The sequence below is a fragment of the Ictalurus punctatus genome, chromosome 16, assembly GCF_001660625.3.
Source record: "Ictalurus punctatus breed USDA103 chromosome 16, Coco_2.0, whole genome shotgun sequence".
NCBI lineage: Eukaryota > Metazoa > Chordata > Actinopteri > Siluriformes > Ictaluridae > Ictalurus > Ictalurus punctatus.
This window is the reverse complement of record NC_030431.2, coordinates 11,150,583-11,170,238: the sequence shown is the minus strand read 5'-3', so window position 1 is coordinate 11,170,238 and position 19,656 is coordinate 11,150,583. Positions and strand designations below refer to the sequence as shown.

Below are 19,656 nucleotides of genomic sequence, written 5' to 3'. Positions count from 1 at the left end.
TGTCCTCACTGTGAAATGATGGATCTCAACGTCATATAGCCGCTGCTGGAAAGGGGTCAAATATACAGAATATGCTAGAAAAGCAAAGAATGTGCAGGACCTGGAGGATTTTTCTGAAGAACAGTGGCAGGACAAACAAGGGACTCATGAACAACTATCACAAAACATAAAAACAGTTGTGGATCATTCAGGTAATGACACACAGTACTAGGAATCAAGCGTATGTAAACTTTTGAATGGGGTAATTTTTATAAATTCAGCTATTGTCTTGTGGACTATATGTAAACATCTGTTATGTGAAATAGCTTATTCAGGACAGTACTAAAGAAAAAAAAAACATTTTTCTGATCAATCTTATTTTGTTAAAAGTTTTAAGTTTTTGCAGATTCTGCACGGGGTATGTAAACTTTGAATTCTTCGCAACTGTATGTTCTCTATATGTCTTTTCTTTACAAAATGTAAATATATTTGTTTGATTTATTTTGTTATTTGTTAATATATATTCATATTATATTCATATTTTATGAATTCATATTGTTCATAATGTATTTTTAATTGTTTATAAAAGTCCTTGATGTTTTTAAGTGGTTGAATTTATTTGTGTGTGTGTGTGTGTGTGTGTGTGTTTTGGTAGCTGGGTGTGTGTGTGAGAGAGAATTTTTTTTTTTGTCTTTAAATATACTGTAAATATATTTACTTATGTTGTTGCTTTTAAAAGTGTGTTGTTAATAAATGTTCGTATTGTAGTGTATCTGTTAATGTTTAATAAATCCCCTTAATCTTATTAAATGGTTGAATTTTTGTGTTTCCCTGCGAAAATGAAGTACATTTAACAGTTTCTGGGCCACATCTGGCCGGGGACCTAGCCGACTCTCAGCCAGATCTGTCTTACAGTGTCTGGGCCAGACCTGGACCACATAAAACAATATAAGACACTTTACAGTGTCTGGGCCGGAGGAAATTGTATGTGTCGATTTTCAGCGTGTAGGCCAGTTTTGGGCCGGGGACCCAGGTGTATACTGGGCCAGAACTAAAGCAAGTACAGTGGGGGAAAAAAGTATTTTGTACGATTGCCCACTGACCAAGAAATGATCCGTCTATAACTTTAATGATAGATTTATTTGAACAGTGAGAGACAGAATAACAACAAAAAAATCCAGAAAAACGCACATCAAAAATGTTATAAATTGATTTGCATTTTAATGAGGGAAATAAGTATTTGACCCCTCTGCAAAACATGACTTAGTACTTGGTTTAAAAACCCTTGTTGGCAATCACAGAGGTCAGACGTTTCTTGTAGTTGGCCACCAGGTTTGCACACATCTCAGGAGGGATTTTGTCACACTCCTCTTTGCAGATCTTCACCAAGTCATTAAGGTTTCGAGGCTGACGTTTGGCAACTCGAATCTTCAGCCCCCCTTCAGCGGACCTTGCGTGCGCTGCAGGATTTCAGTCCTTCACGGCGTAGTGTGTTACCAATTGTTTTCTTGGTGACTATGGTCCCAGCTGCCTTGAGATCATTGACAAGATCCTCCCGTGTAGTTCTGGGCTGATTCCTCACTGTTCTCATGATCAATGCAACTCCACGAGGTGAGATCTTGCATGGAGCCCCAGGCCGAAGGAGATTGACAGTTCTTTTGTGCTTCTTCCATTTGCGAATAATCGCACCAACTGTTGTCCCCTTCTCACCAAGCTGCTTGGCAATGGTCTTGTAGCCCATTCCAGACTTGTGTAGGTCTACAATCTTGTCCCTGACATCCTTGGAGAGCTCTTTGGTCTTGGCCATGGTGGAGAGTTTGGAATCTGATTGATTGATTGCTTCTGTGGACAGGTGTCTTTTATACAGGTAACAAACTGATATTAGGAGCACTCCCTTTAAGAGTGTGCTCCTAATCTCAGCTCGTTACCTGTATAAAAGACACCTGGGAGCCAGAAATCTTTTTGATTGAGAGGGGGTCAAATACTTTTTAATACTTTCAAATACTCATTAAAATGCAAATTAATTTATAAAATTTTTGACATGCGTTTTTCTGGATTTTTTTGTTGTTATTCTGTCTCTCACTGTTCAAATACAACTACCATTAAAATTATAGATTGATCATTTCTTTGTCAGTGGGCAAACGTACAAAATCAGCAGGGGATCAAATACTTTTTTCCCTCACTGTATGTCCAGACAAATTTTGCTATCTGGGTAGTGGCTCTTTGCACAGTGAGAATTGGACAATGATGTGTAAAATTACAGATACAAAGGTGGGCGATGTCATAAAGTTATTGTCACTTTAAGGAACTATTAATAAGGAACTATTATATTTATGTAATATTTACATTAAGTATTTAGCGATACATTTTAATGATGAGTTGATCTCTGTATGCTTACCCCTCATGTCTTGTACTGTAGATTTATTAAACATAATAATAATAATAATAATAATAATAATAATAATAATAATATCGTTACTATTCATCTCACCAACATAATACATAATATAACATTTTAATATATTGTTTTCATTTACCTACGTCTCTGTGTACCACGTCATCAGTTCCTGTGTATTGCCCTCTCGCGTGTGTGTCTATTCTGTTTGCCTGTCGCACTCTACAGGAAGCTGCTCGTTAGTGACATGGCTGCCGCTCCAGATACAAAGGGGGAATTGCAAAAGGAATTGGTTTGTGCTATTTGCCTGGACTATTTTGACGATCCAGTCATTTTAAAATGCGGTCACAATTTTTGCCGCATGTGCATTTTAATGCATTGGGAGGAAAACGGAGGAGACGATATCGGCTACCAGTGTCCAGAGTGTCGGATGGTGGGTTTTGTTTTCATGTCCTTTGCTCAGTACCGTTAGTTAAATGAGCTTTTTTCGCTAATTCTCCAGCTGGTTAAGTTCACCAAGCTAACTGCAATGACCAATAACGTAAAACGTAACTTCAGCCATTTACTTTTCGAACAGTGCACCTCAGCAAAGCTGACATTAACTATCATATTTGTTATTGGTTTGTAGGATTTGTAGAGCTTTCTTACTGCCTTGGGATAAGACTACATTTCTGCCACATAAATAACAGAGGGAGAATTGGGTAGTTAGTACTTTAGCTAGCTGAAACACCTAACAGCTGTTGCTAATGTCATGTTTTTTAAAGCTGCATATTAGCAGTTTTAGCTATGTGATATTTACACACACAAATAATAATAACACCAACTTGACATAAAAACATTTACCATTTAATTCTGCACGGAAATATCTGGAATCTCCCGAGAAAAAAGCCCAACCCAATTCCATTCAATTTTATTTTAACAATGTCTTATAACAATAAATATGGTCACAGAGCAGCTTCAGAGAAACGCAGATGTAGATTTAGATCCCTAATGAATAAGCCAGAGGCGGCAGGGGCAAGGAAAAACTCCCTGAGAAACCATGAGGAAGAAACCTTGAAAGGAATCAGACTCTAAATGAAACCCATCCTCTACTGGGTTAATTCAGATAGCGTAATTATATATCGTCTGCAATTGAAAACTATGAAGTCAGACCGCAGTGAGTGTTCTGAAAGGTTTGAGAATGAAGGCATTGTGAATAGGAACGAGGGATGAGCTCAGGACCGTGTTTATGATTACAGCAGGTGAGATGATTTACTTGGATGTAAACTGTTTTTGGGAAGGACAAATCTGCTTGGCCAGCTATGGCAGCAGAAAGTGAGTCACAAGTGCAGAAGCTCCAAGAAGAAATGGAGATTCAAGATGCATGAAGCTAGTCCAGAGGATGAGAGAAGCCACAGCAGTTAGATGTGTCAGGATCAGGCATTGGCATCATGTCGAGCAGAAAAGCATTCGCTCGAGCATTCAGATGTTGCGAGTTCAAATCCTCAAGTTCAAGGCCACAGCCATCTGTGGCTGGGAGCCATGAGAGCAAATTTGGGTGTGGGTAGGAGGGAAGGCATACTTTCTCTACCCGTCAATCACAACGAGACTAGCCAATCATGGGCATCTGTGAGCTCATGCTTGCAGAAGGGAACGGATAGCTGTCCTCTGAGTTCACGCCATGCTGGAATGACTGTAATTACTAGGTGACTACTCGGAGCTGTTCATGTCCTCAGACTTGGAATTATGTGTTTCTATAAGCCTAAATGAATCTGTGTGAGATGGTGTTGTTGACAACCGCGAAATACACAATTACAACATTAAATCACTTAATAGATGTATTAAGTACATCCAGTACTTAATAAACTATAGGCTAATGCAACCAAGGCTGAATTATGAGAAACCGAAACGATTAATTAATAGCTTATTAATTAATAGCTTAGCATTAGGTCTTCAGGCTGTGCAGTCTGTTAGTTCGTCTCCCGATCCTAGTCGTTCTTTTTGTCATGTCACATTTGTCACGTCTGTTTCTCGGAAACAGAAATGATTAGTTCATGTCTCGAGTCTTCGGGTTCGAGTCGTTCGTTCATTCCATTTCCGGTATTGCATGGTGCTTTGCTTATTATATTATTATTATTATTATTATTATTATTATTATTACACTTGTTACAATGTTAAAATGTTACAAAACTTTGTACTTGTCATAGTGCCCACTCAAACAGAAACATTAACATGGTGTGTGATGTGGCACTACCGCAGTTGGCACTCCACCACCACGGTGGTAGTGTGCGGTTGTCATGGCCACAGTCTTGGCTGTTCCTAAATATTGAACAACACAGAGAACGCATCAGGTAACAATAACATGTTGTTTATTAATAACACACGAATGTGCTTTTGCAAACCTAAACATCAATTCCAACTCTGTGCTAGCTCCATTAAACTGTATTGTATGGCTTTCATTTATTTTCAGCTTAATCTTGCATTCTTAAGACATTCAAAATAGTCAATTGTACGAATGATTACACAGACATATTATGAGATAACTACTTAACTACATTTTACTGCTGAAGCCAGTTTAAATTTTTCCGCTTGATGTTTCAGCGGTCATGTGGTACAAATCGAACGGTCAGAAAACTCCTAGTTTACAAGTTGTACAAGGACGTGGACACTTTTTAGAAAGTTGGAATCTCGTAATTACGGCATGGCGTGAACGCAGGTACAGCATGAACAACAGTTTGAAAACCTGCAGATGGCTTGCTTTATGTGGTGTCTTGGAGGAAGCATAGCCTTCGCTTGGATGAAGTGGAGAACGGTTCCTTTAAAGGAGTCATATCATGATTTTTAAACATTTATGATGATGTTTATTGGGTGTAATAAAATAGATTAGCATGCTTTAATCTTCAAAAAAAGCATTATTTGTTAAATACTGTAGATTCATGAAGTTCTTCTATTCCCAGGCTGTCTAAAATGCTCCGACTTCTGCAAAGCCCCTCCTTCTGAAAAGCCAAGTACGCTCTGATTGGCCAGCTGACCCGTTGCATTGTGATTGGCCAAAAGCTTTGCGTTTGCTGGAAAAGTAACGCCCCTTAGCTTTAGCTTTCGACCTTCTTTCTTCGTTGGCTGCCTTTGGGCGGGATTGTGCTGATAGTGCACACCGTGACGTAGAGAAATTACTGAAGTAAATCTGGACTTCGAACAGTGAGTTTCGGGCAGGTCTTGAGCAGTGTTCTGTTAGATAGAATAAATCCCTTTGGGGGAAAATATGAGAGAGCTTTGGAGAGCTTTTGCATGCACAACAGAAGGAAAACATTTTAAAAAATCAAGTTATGACCCCTTTCATTTTAAAAAGTATGCTTGATTGGCATCTTTCTGTCCATGAACATGAAAATACCTGAAGCAGGAGAAATCAGGTTTGTCCAGTCTTGTATGTATTAACCTTCCGATGCTTGTTTAACAGGTGTTTGGCAAAATGAGCTTCACAAAGAACTACCTGGTGAAGAACCTGGTGGATAAACTGAGTGAGTTTGAGTGTCTGAAGACATGCAGGCCTCCTGCACCGGCAAAACCAGCCAAAACCGATGGTAAATGTGAGAGACACCATGAGGAGCTAAAACTCTACTGCCACACGGACAGAAAGCCCATCTGTGTGGTGTGCAGAGAGTCAAGAGATCACAGGTAAGGAGCATGAAGCGTTTTTTTTTCTTACTCCAGTAATGCACAGCTCTGGTTCTGGAAGGCCAGAGTACAGGAGACTTTAGTCATTTCCCTAATCACATACCTGCTAAGCATGGCAATGAGCTTAGGAATCAGGCATGAAATGTATCTTTTATTTATTCGGTAGGTGCTTTTAACCGGTGTGACAGAATACAGTCCAAGCATGGAGTCATTAAAGAAGCTGACAGTGATATGTGTTTAAAAGCTTCTACAAAGTGATCAGAAACGAGTGCTAGAGCAGGGCTCCAGGCAAAAAAAATATCTAGGAGCCATTGGTTCCTTAACTCAAAATATTTAGGTGCTAAATCAAATATTCAGGAGCCAAAATATAGTGATGTCATATGACATATTATGATATCATTGTTAAATGGCTACCTCACACTGCCATTTCTTTCCCCTCTGTACTGTCTGCCTTTGTTTACTCTGCCTCCCATAGTTTACACAATGTATCCTTTACATACACAATATGTGCAATGTTCAGTATATCATATTGAATCATATTACCTGTATCATTATCATATGTCTTTGATACATCCATACCATTCTTCTTCATCAATAGAATTTGAGAGCTAAACTTTGTGAATAGTATTTCTTCCATTGCAATCATGTAGGCTATATTGAATTTTATTTTCAATTTCCTCATTTCTTTTTCGGTGACTTTATCACTAGCACGTCGCACTGCTTTCACTATTGGGGAGGCACGAGGGGCAGACCTAGTAATGACACAATCCCTGGCCTTCTTATGTTTTTTACTGTCGCCATGCTTCTTCAAGGTTTCTTTTTTAAAATGACTCAAACCAGTAATGAACTCTTGTTTTACCAGCAATATCTTGTCCTGCTTTAGCACAAAAGATGCAGTACATTTTCCCATTGTCATAACGTAACCAGGCGAACTCTTGTAGGCAAGCTGATTTAAACGGTCTTGTCGGGACGGGAGAAAAAGACTCAACTCGCTGCGCTTGGCTGTCATCATCTGTAAAAGATTGCATTCAGATTGAAACGGGCTGGGATGACTCAAATGTCACTTCAGAACTTTCACTGGTTGATCATCGGCATCTGATGTAGAGGAGGCAGGGTTTGGACGGGCAGGGAATGAGAAAAAGTCTGATATTTTTCGTTTGCGCATTTCATTATCTTGTCAGCTGTTTAACGTTAGTTAAATACGCAGTTAGCTAGCCTACATATAAGGTATAAATTCTAATTCCAACGAACTAAACCACATCAAACTAAATTAAACACCTTTAATAAAGTTAACACTTCCAACTTTTTAACCCGATAAACGTGACGTTAAACCTGTTTCTGTTCATCTATATAGCCGACGCTTCAACCACTGCAGGACAAGAGTGCAGAGTTTATTTATTGGAAACCATACAGGAGTGCTTGAGATAAGGCAGGTAGACGCAGCCGCAAGAGGAGATGAGAGTTCAGTAGCCTAACACAGCAAGACGTATGGTCATTTCTATTTCATTTGTTTTAAAATTTTGTTTGTGGGTAACGGTGGCCACTGGTGACTGGCAGAAAAAAACATGGTCGCAAAATTAAAAAGTTAGTTGCATTGGCAACCATTTATTCGCCATCTGGAGCCCTGTAGAGTAGGGTTGGATAAGATCATCAGGAGAGTTACAAATACTACAAAGTAACACGCAAAAATATCAGTCAAATTATAAATGACATCTCGCAGATGGGGCTTATACATAACCACAGGGGGCAACAGGTAACAGCTCAGCAAGAGAAAATAGGCATGTGTACGCACTCTCTCTCTCTCTCTCACACACACACACACACACACACACAGGGCCGAGGGTGTTTAACAGCTGAATACATTGGAGAATAAAAATAGTTTGCTTTGAGCTATACTAGTTCTGCGAGTTACCTCCTGCTGTACACGTTAATTCATTCAGTGCTTATCACACAGGCTTTACTTCAGCACTGCTCCCAGCTAAATTGATGATTGCTCCAGTAGACAGTATTATATAATATTGTATATTGCGTAATACTGTATCAGTGTTGAGGGAGCTACTTTGAAACCGTAGCTTTACAAGCTACTCATAGTTTGAAGTAGTTAAGATACAGTCAAGCTACCCTTTAAAAAAAAAATAGTTAGCTACACTAGAAGTTACTAACAAAAAGTAGCTATCTACATTGCAGCTATGTAGTATGTTATGATTGCGAACCAGCTTATGAATACCTGTGTATAATTGTACATAAAGAAAATTAAAAACAAAAAAGAATTCAGATCAATTATGAGTTTATAATATGCACATTAGGCTACTTATCAATTTAACATGACAATCACAATTTCTATATGCGTCCTTAAATTTGGGCTTGTGCCCTTGGACGTCATATTATAATCGAAGTACTGGACGAAGTATTTTAATCTCTGGTTTGCAAAGATTACGTATAAAAGTGTAAGGATTATTACTATTTATTACTTGATTGCTTGAGGCACATGAACTTCGACAAATAAGGCCACGGGTAATTGGTTTTCTCATTATCAGAATCAGACGTCCCCCTCAATCATGGATAATAAGGATGAGTGTGTTGCGCTTGAATAATTGATATTAAGCCAACAATAATACTTGCAATGATAATTATTATTATGATGTTTTTAATCACTGGTTAATTAATTAATTAATCATACAAATAGTAAATAGGTAAAGATAGGATCTTTTTCTGTTGCTGCTCCTTTAAACGAGATGTTGAGAAATATAATCAGACTGTTGTATTCAGAACATAAAATAAATCTCTCGGCATGCACTGATAAACAATTGAATAATTTTATTTTATTTGTAAGTAAATGTAAACATTGTGTTGTGTTACCTATTAACACCAAAGCGCCAGTCATATTCTCAGTATCAGAGAATAAACTCCAGTGTTAATGTATTATGGTATTATCATTTACACGCCCAATACATCACATAACAAACTGTGGTTGGTCGCTTTACATCTACATGAGACAGTCACTTCCTGTCCATGTGCGTTACAATAAGGCTCTTAATTCCTGCGAAGCAAGCGGGCACCACAGATCTGCAATGAAGAGGACCGTTATAACTGGACAAAAAAAGTAGAGATTGGTCACGCTACATCGCTATTCGTTTGAAAAATTAACTGGAAAAGCTACACTATTTTTAAAGTAGCGGCGTTACTGTCACGCCACTGAGGAATAAAGTTAGGTTAGTAACGTCAATACTTTTGGTTAGCTACTCCTAAATGCTGTTCTGTATATTAAATTATATTATATTATACAGTACACCATTAAGATTTAGAATTTGCATTCCAATTTCCAATTTGGCTGCAAAATGAACGAAGCTTGGGGTCAGGGGGGACGGGAGTGAGAGAACGGAGAGGGTGATGGAGAGAGGGGATGGGGGAGAGCACTGAAACTAGAAGCAATGCAGTGGCTAGCATTCCGCAACGACTCAGTTTTCTTTACACCAAGTAAGCCTTGTGCACACCAAGTATGCATGGACTGGAGCTTTTATTTCCTGTTTTAGTAAATATAACATGGAAATACCTCTACTGGAACACAGATTATCATCTTATATAGCATATTACCACTATAAATGATAACATTCATTAATAATTGGAGTCGGAATTCACTGCTGCATTAGGACTGCAGTTCCCCCATTATTATGCTCAGTGAACTAAAGCTCTTTTAGTCACGCAGCGCATTTTGAAGCAGCAGAATGTCAATGATTGATATGATTTTATCTACCTGTAAAATGTTTGGGTATTGGACTGTTGATGTATTTAATGGTTTTCAGGCTCCATGATGTTGCTCCTGTACCTGAAGTTGTTGAGGACATGAAGGTGAGCTGTAACAGATTCCAGACATTGTGTGTCAGTTTTTAATGCACTAATCAGAAATAGTAATCATGATAGTAGATCTGAGTGGTCTGCGGTACTGGGATATTTCTGTTAGGATCTTGTAACGTTACTTTATTTTGTACACAGGGAGGCCTAAAGCTGAGGCTCATCAAACTAAACTGGCAGAAGTCCATGTGTGGCCGAGTCAAAGCTACAGATGAGCAAGCCAAAGCGGACATCAAAGTATGTAAGAATTAATCATGCAGCCTCATATCATGGTTTTTGATATTTCATTTTGTTTATTTAAATGGGCATGTACATAAGGAATATATATTGTGGCATAAAAATTAAATAACTCCATTACTGTCTAATTTTACTGCGTAATTATTTTTCTACATATAGAGCGGCACAGTGGGTAACATTGTTGCCTCACATCGCCAGGGTTCCCAGTTTAAGCCTGAGCTCGGGTTACTGTCTGTGTGGAATTTCACGTTTCGCCAGGGTTTCCTCACTCTGTCCAAAAACATGTAGATAGGCAAATTGACAAGGCTAAAATTGTATGTAGGAGTGAACAAGTGTGTGAATTTGACAGGCATCCCATCACATGAGTTCGCCCATCTTGAAACCAGTGTGTATGTGTATATATATATTACACACACACTCACAGTGAAGGGAAATAAGTATTCAGACATTTTTTTTTGGTAATTTAATATTCTTCCAGTGCATATATCCACTTGCACTTTCCACACATATAATGTCTTTAGACTTTGTACTTGTAAATAAGACCAAACAATGAGAAAAATGTGAACTTTTTGGGCTGATGGAAACCAGGTCCTGCTCATAAGTTGGCTAATGCCATCTCTAAGGTGAAGCATGTTTGTGGCAGCAGCAGCGTCATGCCATGGGGGTGCTTCTCATCAGCAGCGACAGCAGCTAGTTTTTTATTTATTTATTTAAAAAAAATAAATTTGCACACATTTCTAAAACGTTTCTCTTTTATGAGTTAATGTAGACTGACTGCCCCCGAAAAAGGTCAGTTATATCCTTACTTTCCAAACCAATACAGTATATCGTCCTGTATTATATAAATATATAATTTTCTGAAATTTATACACTAGTACACCTAAAGTTGAGGTCATAATAGGGATGTCACAATACCAAAAATCTAGCAGTCGGTACCGATACCACCAAAAGTACACGATACTCGATACCAAAGTCCTCTTGCTGATACTGGCGGGGGGTGGAGTGGGGGGGGGGTGCACACACCCACCTTATACTCTGAATGCAAGCATTAGTTTAAATTCACTGATATGGTGGCAGACCAAAAAGATTTATTAAAAGCATGAACATGTGAATAATTATTAGTGGCATCAGGCTACATTTAGCTGACAGGACACGGGCTGAATGGTGATGCATGGTGGCCCATTAGGAGGTAATTTATAACACTACAATGCGTTAGCATCGTTAACAAATAACAGGCTATCGCTAACATTACATGGAGCATAACGTTTGCTGGTTTCATGGCCACAGTGCCAGCTGCCTCAAACAAACATGATGTAGGACCATCTTTCAGGTGCTTCGCAAAATTCCAGGTGTTTCCTCGCTTTGTTTGAAATGAACGATAGCATCGGTTGCACACCAGAAACCTATACTAGCTTTCCTCTCTTTTCCTCTCAACGAGTCGGGGCAGAGCTAAACTTGTTAAGCTAAGCTAATCTTTTGTAGTTTTTCCCGTGTGCTTGTAGGCGTTCCTCTTCTTCTTCACTTATGGACCGACTAAAACACTTGCGCGTATTTGCTCCCCCCTTCAGGTCCGGAAGAATCGCAACCTCGGTACTTTCGTTACAACCGGTACCAATGGAAATGCCGAAAAACTTGGTACTGAAGTATCGGTTCTCGTGACATTCCTAGATCATAACCTAAGCCAAATTAGCAGATGTACTTTGTTCACTTCCTCACAGCTAAAGAAGCAGGCTCTGAAGGAAAAGATTGAGGATGATGTGGGAGCACTGGTGCAGTTCCTGCTGGATGAGAAGGACAGACTGTTGGAGAGGCTGGAGGCCGAGGAGGCAGCTACTGTAGCGCTGATAGATGAGAATCTTAAACTGGTGGAAAGTGAGGCAGCTAAAGTAGACAAGGCCATCGCAGAGATTCAGAACCAGCTCAGCGAGGTAGCAAACTTTGAGGTACGTCTCACTTATTTTTTCATACGTACACATGCATGGTTGTTTAATGTTGTTTTGAATTCCTTATGTTCAGTTATCTTATGGATGTCTTTTTCAGTGCATCAGCAAAGCATATTCAAGGTATGTCGTTCAAGGTATAACTGTATGTTAAAGCAAAGTTGCAGTTTAATTTGAAATGTAATGCATTATTTGTCAACAATCTTGCCCAGTAATGTTTTAGGTGTGTAAATGCTGTTGTGGTGCTGTTTTCTTGATTTTAGCCCCAGTCATGTTAACCTTACAATACAGGCGGTGAACTGTCCACCTGATTTCACCGAGTTCACTGGACCCTTTCAGCTCATCTTGTGGAAGAAGATGATGCATGTGCTGCATACAAGTAAGTAAAGAGCAGTGTCCATGTGCCTGCATGCCAATACTGGTTTTAATAAATTGGTTCAGAAACACAAAAACTTGCCTGTCTAGATCGATTATAAAAAAAAAAAAAACCTGTGCAACAAAGACAGCTTATGCTGCATGTATTTAACTGTAGATCAGAAAGCTTTGAAAAATGCACAAATCAAAACCAAACGATTAGAACAAAGACTGGAACAATTTGCAATTTCTGTCAAATGTTGCATGAATGTTTGTAGTTTAGTATGGTAGACGCTACCATTAGCCACTCAGATCTGTAACCGTAAAAGTGCCATTAATGTAGTTGTTTATGAGCTTTTCATGCTCTGACAGAGCAGATTTAAGACATGCTTTCACTGAGCCGTTTGTGGTGGTGGTGGTGGTGTTTTTTTCCCCACTTCGCACACAGAACGTGCCAAGTTGGGAAATTACGTTATTACAACTTGCAAGTAACTACCACACCTGCTGGAGACTGTATCAGTGTAGGAAAATAATCAGTGATGGGCGGGATAATATTCTGATGGGTTTGATGTAAAATCAACACAATTCTGTCAGTCATCGTGAACTTGGGATGATTTTCTGTAACATCCTCTATAGCAGACACAGCAAGTAAGACCCAGGAGAGATCAAAATAATTTCTTCTTTCAATTTATATCGCCGCATGGATGATTTCACGAATTAGAACACCTGCATAAAGTTTCTATTACAGCAGTATTGACAGTATACGCATGAAGGTTTCTATAATAATAATTAGCATAGACTGTACATATAGGTTTATATTAATGTGCTAATTGTAATACATCATGCCTATAGTAACAGCTCATACAAAGGAACTTTGTATACTGTATGCCAGGCGCTCCACCATAAGCTAGGGGTTAATTATAAGCAGATTTGGTTTTTTTGTTTAACAAAGAAAAACCATATAAATCGTCAATATGATGGAGTTTTCTGTAACACTTATGGAAGGAATCTTAGAAGTTTCCTAACAGGGGAGACAGATGATTTACAGACACTTTACAGTTTTTCCATCAGCTGACCGGGTAAATTTTGGTCTAATGTACGTAAGAAAAGAGAGGGGGGAAAAAAGAGAGGCTGGTGAGGGAACGACTGTTGCTTGCTTCTATAACATAAGCAAAAGCAGGAACTAACTCGTCTCTTGGACGATCCATAACACAAAATTCTAAACAGTTAAAAGCTGTTATGTGTTGCTAATTACTAAATTAAAAACAGAATAACACACTCTGCACCATGCTGTTATACGAAAACTGCCTGAAGCGGATTATTTTCGTATAACAGCATGGCTTTACGAAATCATAAATAATCAAAATCATTAAAAATCAACATCTCACACCCTTGTTCACTTCCTCTAGTTTAGTCTGTTCTGTCATTTAAAGAAAATACGATGGTTAGGCAATGTACCTGATCCTGTGCCCTTCAGTGCCACAGAACCTGACGTTGGACCTGGACACAGCACACCCGTCTTTGGCCATTAGTGACTTCGACACAAAGGTGGAGGAGGGCCGAGCACGCTCGCACGAACCCGACCTACCACGCCGCTTCACTCGCTTCTTTGGTGTGTTGGCTACTGCGCAGTACTCCAGTGGCCAGCACTACTGGGAGGTAGACGTGAGGGACAAGGGAGTGTGGTACCTGGGTGTGACGACAACACGCAGCAACCGAAAGGGCTTCGTTAGTCTGTCACCGTCAGCTGGTTACTGGAGCCTGAGCCTACACGACCGCCTCTACGCCAATGAAGAGGACGCACGCGTGCCTGTGGCTGATTACTGGAGCTCTCCACGTGTCGGTGTCTTCCTTGACTATGAGCGTGGCCACGTGGCTTTTTATGACGCTGTCACCATGAAGCGTGTCTATAGCTTTGCAGCGTACTTTGACGAGCCTGTCTCGCCCTTCTTCAGCCCTGGCAAGAATGACCCGGGCAGCCGCCTACAGATCTGCCACTATTACTGAGCAGAGACGCCATTTTAGTGTTTTGAGAAGAAGTCCGTTGTAAGGGAAACTGGCTGCAGCTGTTCCCTGACTACTGGTAATGGTGTGGAGGAGAAAATGAGACTGGGGAGAAAGTGGTGCTGTGAGAATGAAGCTCCTGTAATAGAAAACTGCTACTTTCACTGTGGGTAAATAAGAAAGAAAACAGCATTCATTGTACCTTCAATCAGAAGTTTTCATTCCTTTGCGTTCCTAGGCTGCCATGGTGTGGCTCAGACTCGGAGGTTCTTCACGATCTGTTCATGTGAATTAGGGATTGTAATACTCTACTATGCCTGATCTGAACAAGTTCTTATTACTGTTGGATTACGATGTAGCCTTCTTGACATTCAGGTCACGATGCGCTGCAGGTTTTAAGCTGCTTTTAACATCCCATTTCATCTCAGTGTTGTTCTGTGTCCCCTTCAAATGTGATCTTTGACGCAATGGAGTTTAGATCAGTAGGGTTCAGAAGTAGTTTGCTGTGAACTTTTAAAAAAGTTCTAGGGATATTTTAACTTTTTTTTTTTTCTTTTTAATAATGAATTCCTCATTTCATAATACTTAAATAGCCCAGGGTTCTGATATTGCACAGGCTGCTATGCAAGGTTTAGCCATTTCCATAATAACTATGTAAATAAGGTTTCTTTCTAACCCCCACTCTTTTACAGCCCCAAACTGATTTGCTGAAATAAGGCCTGGCTCTGACTGCGAACTCGGCCAGCTTGGGAAATGTGTGTATTGCTTACGGGGATAGGTGTGCTTATTTGAATGTGATATCTGAACTCATTTTACTATTTGTTTACATAATTAAGTGTTCAAATATAGCTTGTATAATCCAAAATAAAAATGAATTACCCTGTGATTTTTTTATGATTTTTTTTTTTTTTACTGTGCATGTGCTATAGAAATACAATCTGCAATACATGTCCATATATACAAACCCAAGCAGCTTGTCACATCAAACAAAATGGCCACATCTAAGCAGAGCTATATATAAAAATCCTGATTTCTGTCCAAGCTGAGAGATTTGTTTCTGCAGTGGGGTGTTAATAGTACCTGTAGTCACTTTATATCTGAATATTCAAACACTATTAGGCCTATATAAATATATAATGTGTGTCGATCAAAAAGACCCTGTTTAAAACCAGGCTTCATGTCCAGGTTAGCTTCAGCCAGGTACGTCATTGTTACAAATCTTATTTTTTTCTGTTTTCCTATTTTCATTTCTTATTCATAACAAAATGCTGATATTTGAACAGAAAAAGTGGTTAAAATGCCTGTCCCTAGTTTTTCTGCATTGAGCTGTGCAGAAGTGTTGGATTATTTTCACACTAAAAGACATTAAACAGCAGTCCGACAGCCTGTGATCTGTTTTTCTTCAGCGGACTAGCAGACAGAAAAGCGATTGGAAAGAAGGCCTTATTAATAGCTATTATATTTTTCAAAAATGAACTCATTTGTTGTGTTGTGGGTCTAACTGCTTGTAACTGCTTTGTCTGGATGTTCTTCCCTTCTGTTATATATGTAATAAATGTGTCATATCCATGTTTATTTTCATTCTATTGTTTTGTTTGTTTGGTTTTTTTTTCATGTTGATCTTAACATTGCAGATCACAGCATTTCTTTTCTACAACATAACACCCTAAAGTACAGTGAAATGCAGATTTCTCTTCCTCAAACACCACCAGTGTGGTTTTCTCCAGCAGGGGATTGCACTTTTTTTTTTGTGCAGCCAAGGACTCCTTAAAATGTCCACAGAGCACCTCTGATTTATTTTTTTGAACATAATCCATTTCAATATTAGGCTTATTATTAATAATGTTTTATATTTGGCTACTTATTGGAGCTGTAGAACACGTTGTTAAAATTGCTATTAGATTGATGTTATTGATAAGCAGACTAGATTTTTTGTTTGTGAGGTTTGGATTAAATAATGTTCAGTTCACAGACCAGTTAAACAAGCGGATTATTATAAGAACTCAATAAATCATATGCTGTTGATAACATGGGTTGGGCCCGTGGTTTCACTGAGACAAGCTCCAGCGTTGGTTTAGAAAGTCAGTAAGGCTTATTTTGGTGTGTGTGTGTGTGATATAGAGAGAGAGAGAGCTATTCTGAGCCACAGAGAGATGCATAGGTGTTTAAATAACTTTATATTTACAATTTTTAATTACACACTGTTAGAATTGATCAGTGAACACATTGAAAATTTCATGTGCTGTACAAGACTTTTATTACTGAACGATTTGTAATTAACAATGGGTTCTAATTTATGTTCTGGAAGGAGTTCGTGATGATTATGTATAGTGCTGTGTGTGTGTGTTGGCCATCTCAGAGATGAGGTTCAGCTATTTTACTCTCTTTTTACTAACAAACACTGAATTATGGAAGACAGAAACTGACTATGGATCAGTCCTGTTACTCAGAAACTAGTTGCTTTGTCCCAAATACTAGAAAGTCTATGCTTAGTGTCCTTACTAACAGATCAACTATTTTAAGAATGCTACAATTCATAGAAGCCATTCCCATAAAGCATTGCAGGCAAACATCAGCCTTAGCACTGAGAAATAATTGAGAATAGTGAGTTGATTTACACAATGTGCAATAGGTCAGGAAATAAAGTGTAAAAATGAAGCTACAGTATCAGCAGCATGTTTAGTGGCCCTCTGTGTTCCGGGTCCAATTGAACCAAATATGATGACGTGTCAACGTCTCAAACATGTTCTTGTACACTGTTGTAAAACATTTCAGGTGCTTAAACTTCAAAATAAATGTTCACCTGTCTAAACGCAACTTGAAGAGAACATTTACTACTCAAAGAGACATTTGTTTCAACTCAGAATGTTGTTTTAACAAATCAGGATAATGGATTACTTTATGTTTAAATTTTGAAAACTTATGAACTTGAGTTCAATATCCAAAACTTATGACAATTGGAGTTAAAGAGAAGAAACAAGTTCACATAGTGCAATGGGGCTGTCCTGTTTTATAGTGTAAGATTTTTAAAACTTGTGAACGAGTCTAAGGAATGGAATACTTGCCACACACACCCACACATATTTGGGGACCTGCCTGAAGGATTCTAAGGACTTGAAGCCTGATCATTATGAAAACACACAAGCGTACAGAGCGGCATGTCCTCACTACTGAACCACTGCTCTGAGACGACTGACATGTCACAGAAATACTCATATTCATTTACAGTTATTAGATGTAACAAAACTGATTAAAAATATTTAAAAAATGAAAAAAATTCAACAGTGCTGGTACAGCCTCAACGTGCATAACTTTCCCAGCATTTAACTGCAGTCCAGAAACGGGTAAAATGTTCATTAAGCAAAAGCTACACACAAAATGCTTTCACAAGACACTTCCTTTAACTCACACACACTCGATATGACCGTAATGAGTGTAAGTGGTAAAAATAATGAACTTCTGTTATGCCCTAAACAGCACCTTATACCTCAAGATAAATGAATGAGGTTCTGAAAAGTGAACAGAAAAATGTATAAAACAAAACAAAAAAAAAAAATGACATTACTGAAAGCTTTGGCTGGTGAGAATTATGTGGGTTATGTATAGAGTACAAAACATCAAATAAATAAAAACAATTAAATACTGATAAAAAGACGGCCTTTCCACTGTAACAGTATGCACTATAATGCACCAGCTGTATAAATGGAAATGATTATTTACAAAGATATTCCATATATAGGACTCAATATGTGCAAACACATCGCAATGTGATTAACGCAACATTTATCTGAACCCTGCTTTTTTTTTTTTTTTTTTTTTTAAATCATCTCCTCAGTCACCAAGATTCTTTTCTTTGTTACAGGACAACTCTAAACATAAAGTCGCATGATGAAATAGAAAAATAACTCTTGCTGTTAACACAGTACTCACTCGATTACTTTGAGCACTACACCTGTACAGCTGAAGCATAAGACCAGATCAGAACATTAATCAGGGGATGACAAGAAGCCAAAGTGTGGTACATTTACAGATTACATATAGATTCTCATACACACACACACACACACACACACACACATATATATACAGACACTATGTGCATTGATACAAATACACAGGCGTAAAAAACCACAACTGGTGTTTGCACTCAAAAGACAAAGTGTGAGTGTATTCTGAGAGAGACGGGAAGTAAATCTGTCAGAGGTTTTAGTTCTAATGTCTTTTTTTTTTTTTTATCTAAGAAACTAGCAAATCTTCAGTAAAGTAACTGGATTTAAAAATGCAAGTGGATAATAAATAACAGATAATTCTGTGTAATTTGGTAATAGTGTTCATAATTATATAACGCATAATGCACCAGTATAATTAATTCCTTAATGACATTTAATTTAAGTATCCCCATTTATTATAAGTGCTAAATTATGAAAATCCATGAAAAAAATATATATATTTATACAGAATTTTCTAAATTAAGCTGCAGGACAGTGCATGCGCTTATGTAAGTCTGTAATTAGGTTGCAGTTAAATGTTTACATGTTATCGTGAAATTAATTATAGAACCTGTATTTTTTGGAGCCATTTTAAAATTTCTTTTCTTTTCTTTTTTTTTAAAACAAACGTCTGTAGTTACCAAAGTGCAGAAATTATAACACTAGCTTTATGACTGCATGCCGTACACAAATTCTTCTCAATTTTACCAATTTCTTCATAAACGTAGAAGTGAATTATTGTACAATGTGTGCTTATTAGAGATCACTCTCCCACATCCACTCTAAACATTCATAAGGTCTAGGTCACAATTATAATAATAATTAAAAAAAAATAATTAAAAAAAGTATTATTTGGAGCACTGCACTGTGAAAGAATAATGCTCTTGTGCTTTCTGCTCAAACTATATAGTTTGGTTAAGGGGTTTGAGCTTAGCTGAACGTGCAAAACAGAAGGAGAGAGAAAGCAGGAGAGCTGGAGCACTACTGCAGGTAGCGATACACTTTAAAGCAGTGGTTCCCCGAGTCTGCAACAACCACGTGACCTTCAGACGTGAGCGCCAAACCCTGTGGCCCATACAGCGGGTCTGCGCTCGTGTTGATGTAGGACAGGAAAGAGCCCGAGCTGTCAAACACCTGAGAAAAGAAAGCAAGCGCATTTTGAAGTTGGAGTTAGGAAAATCACAACTGCCTATACTTTCATCACCATTTCTGCTAAAACATTTATGGAGGAAAAAAAAAAAACATTAGTTAC

General features: G+C 38.3%; 2 protein-coding genes across 6 annotated transcripts in view; one reads left to right on the top strand and one right to left on the bottom strand.

Annotated features, from left to right (window-relative positions):
- The first annotated feature begins 2,571 nt into the window (after positions 1 to 2,571).
- Positions 2,572 to 17,191, top strand: trim47 (tripartite motif containing 47). Of its 2 annotated transcripts, none has more exons than XM_053686925.1 (8): positions 2,572 to 2,807; positions 5,811 to 6,028; positions 9,832 to 9,877; positions 10,022 to 10,117; positions 11,836 to 12,060; positions 12,134 to 12,180; positions 12,321 to 12,436; positions 13,889 to 17,191. In XM_053686925.1, the coding sequence occupies exons 1-8, from the start codon at positions 2,622 to 2,624 to the stop codon at positions 14,416 to 14,418; spliced, it is 1,464 nt and encodes a 487-aa protein (XP_053542900.1). In that variant the 5' UTR covers positions 2,572 to 2,621; the 3' UTR covers positions 14,419 to 17,191. The 2 variants fall into 2 exon arrangements, with proteins under 2 accessions (XP_053542900.1, XP_017344534.1); XM_017489045.3 differs by having other exon boundaries at positions 2,573 to 2,807; positions 12,158 to 12,180.
- Positions 16,576 to 19,656, bottom strand: part of trim3b (tripartite motif containing 3b) — a 46,746-nt gene continuing 43,665 nt past the window's right edge. For all 4 annotated transcript variants that reach the window (XM_017489042.3, XM_017489043.3, XM_017489041.3 and 1 more), the window contains one exon: positions 16,576 to 19,538. In XM_017489042.3, the coding sequence (XP_017344531.1) occupies positions 19,386 to 19,538 (153 nt within the window). In that variant the 3' untranslated portion in view covers positions 16,576 to 19,385. The remainder of the gene's footprint in view (positions 19,539 to 19,656) is intronic.

Bases quoted from the DNA above. Each gene is read 5' to 3' on its own strand.
- trim47 (XM_053686925.1), top strand. From the start codon at position 2,622: ATGGCTGCCGCTCCAGATACAAAGGGGGAATTGCAAAAGGAATTGGTT. The intron at 6,029-9,831 runs GTAAGGAGCATG...AATGGTTTTCAG, and splicing joins AGAGAGTCAAGAGATCACAG to GCTCCATGATGTTGCTCCTG. The intron at 12,181-12,320 runs GTATGTCGTTCA...TCTTGATTTTAG, and splicing joins ATCAGCAAAGCATATTCAAG to CCCCAGTCATGTTAACCTTA.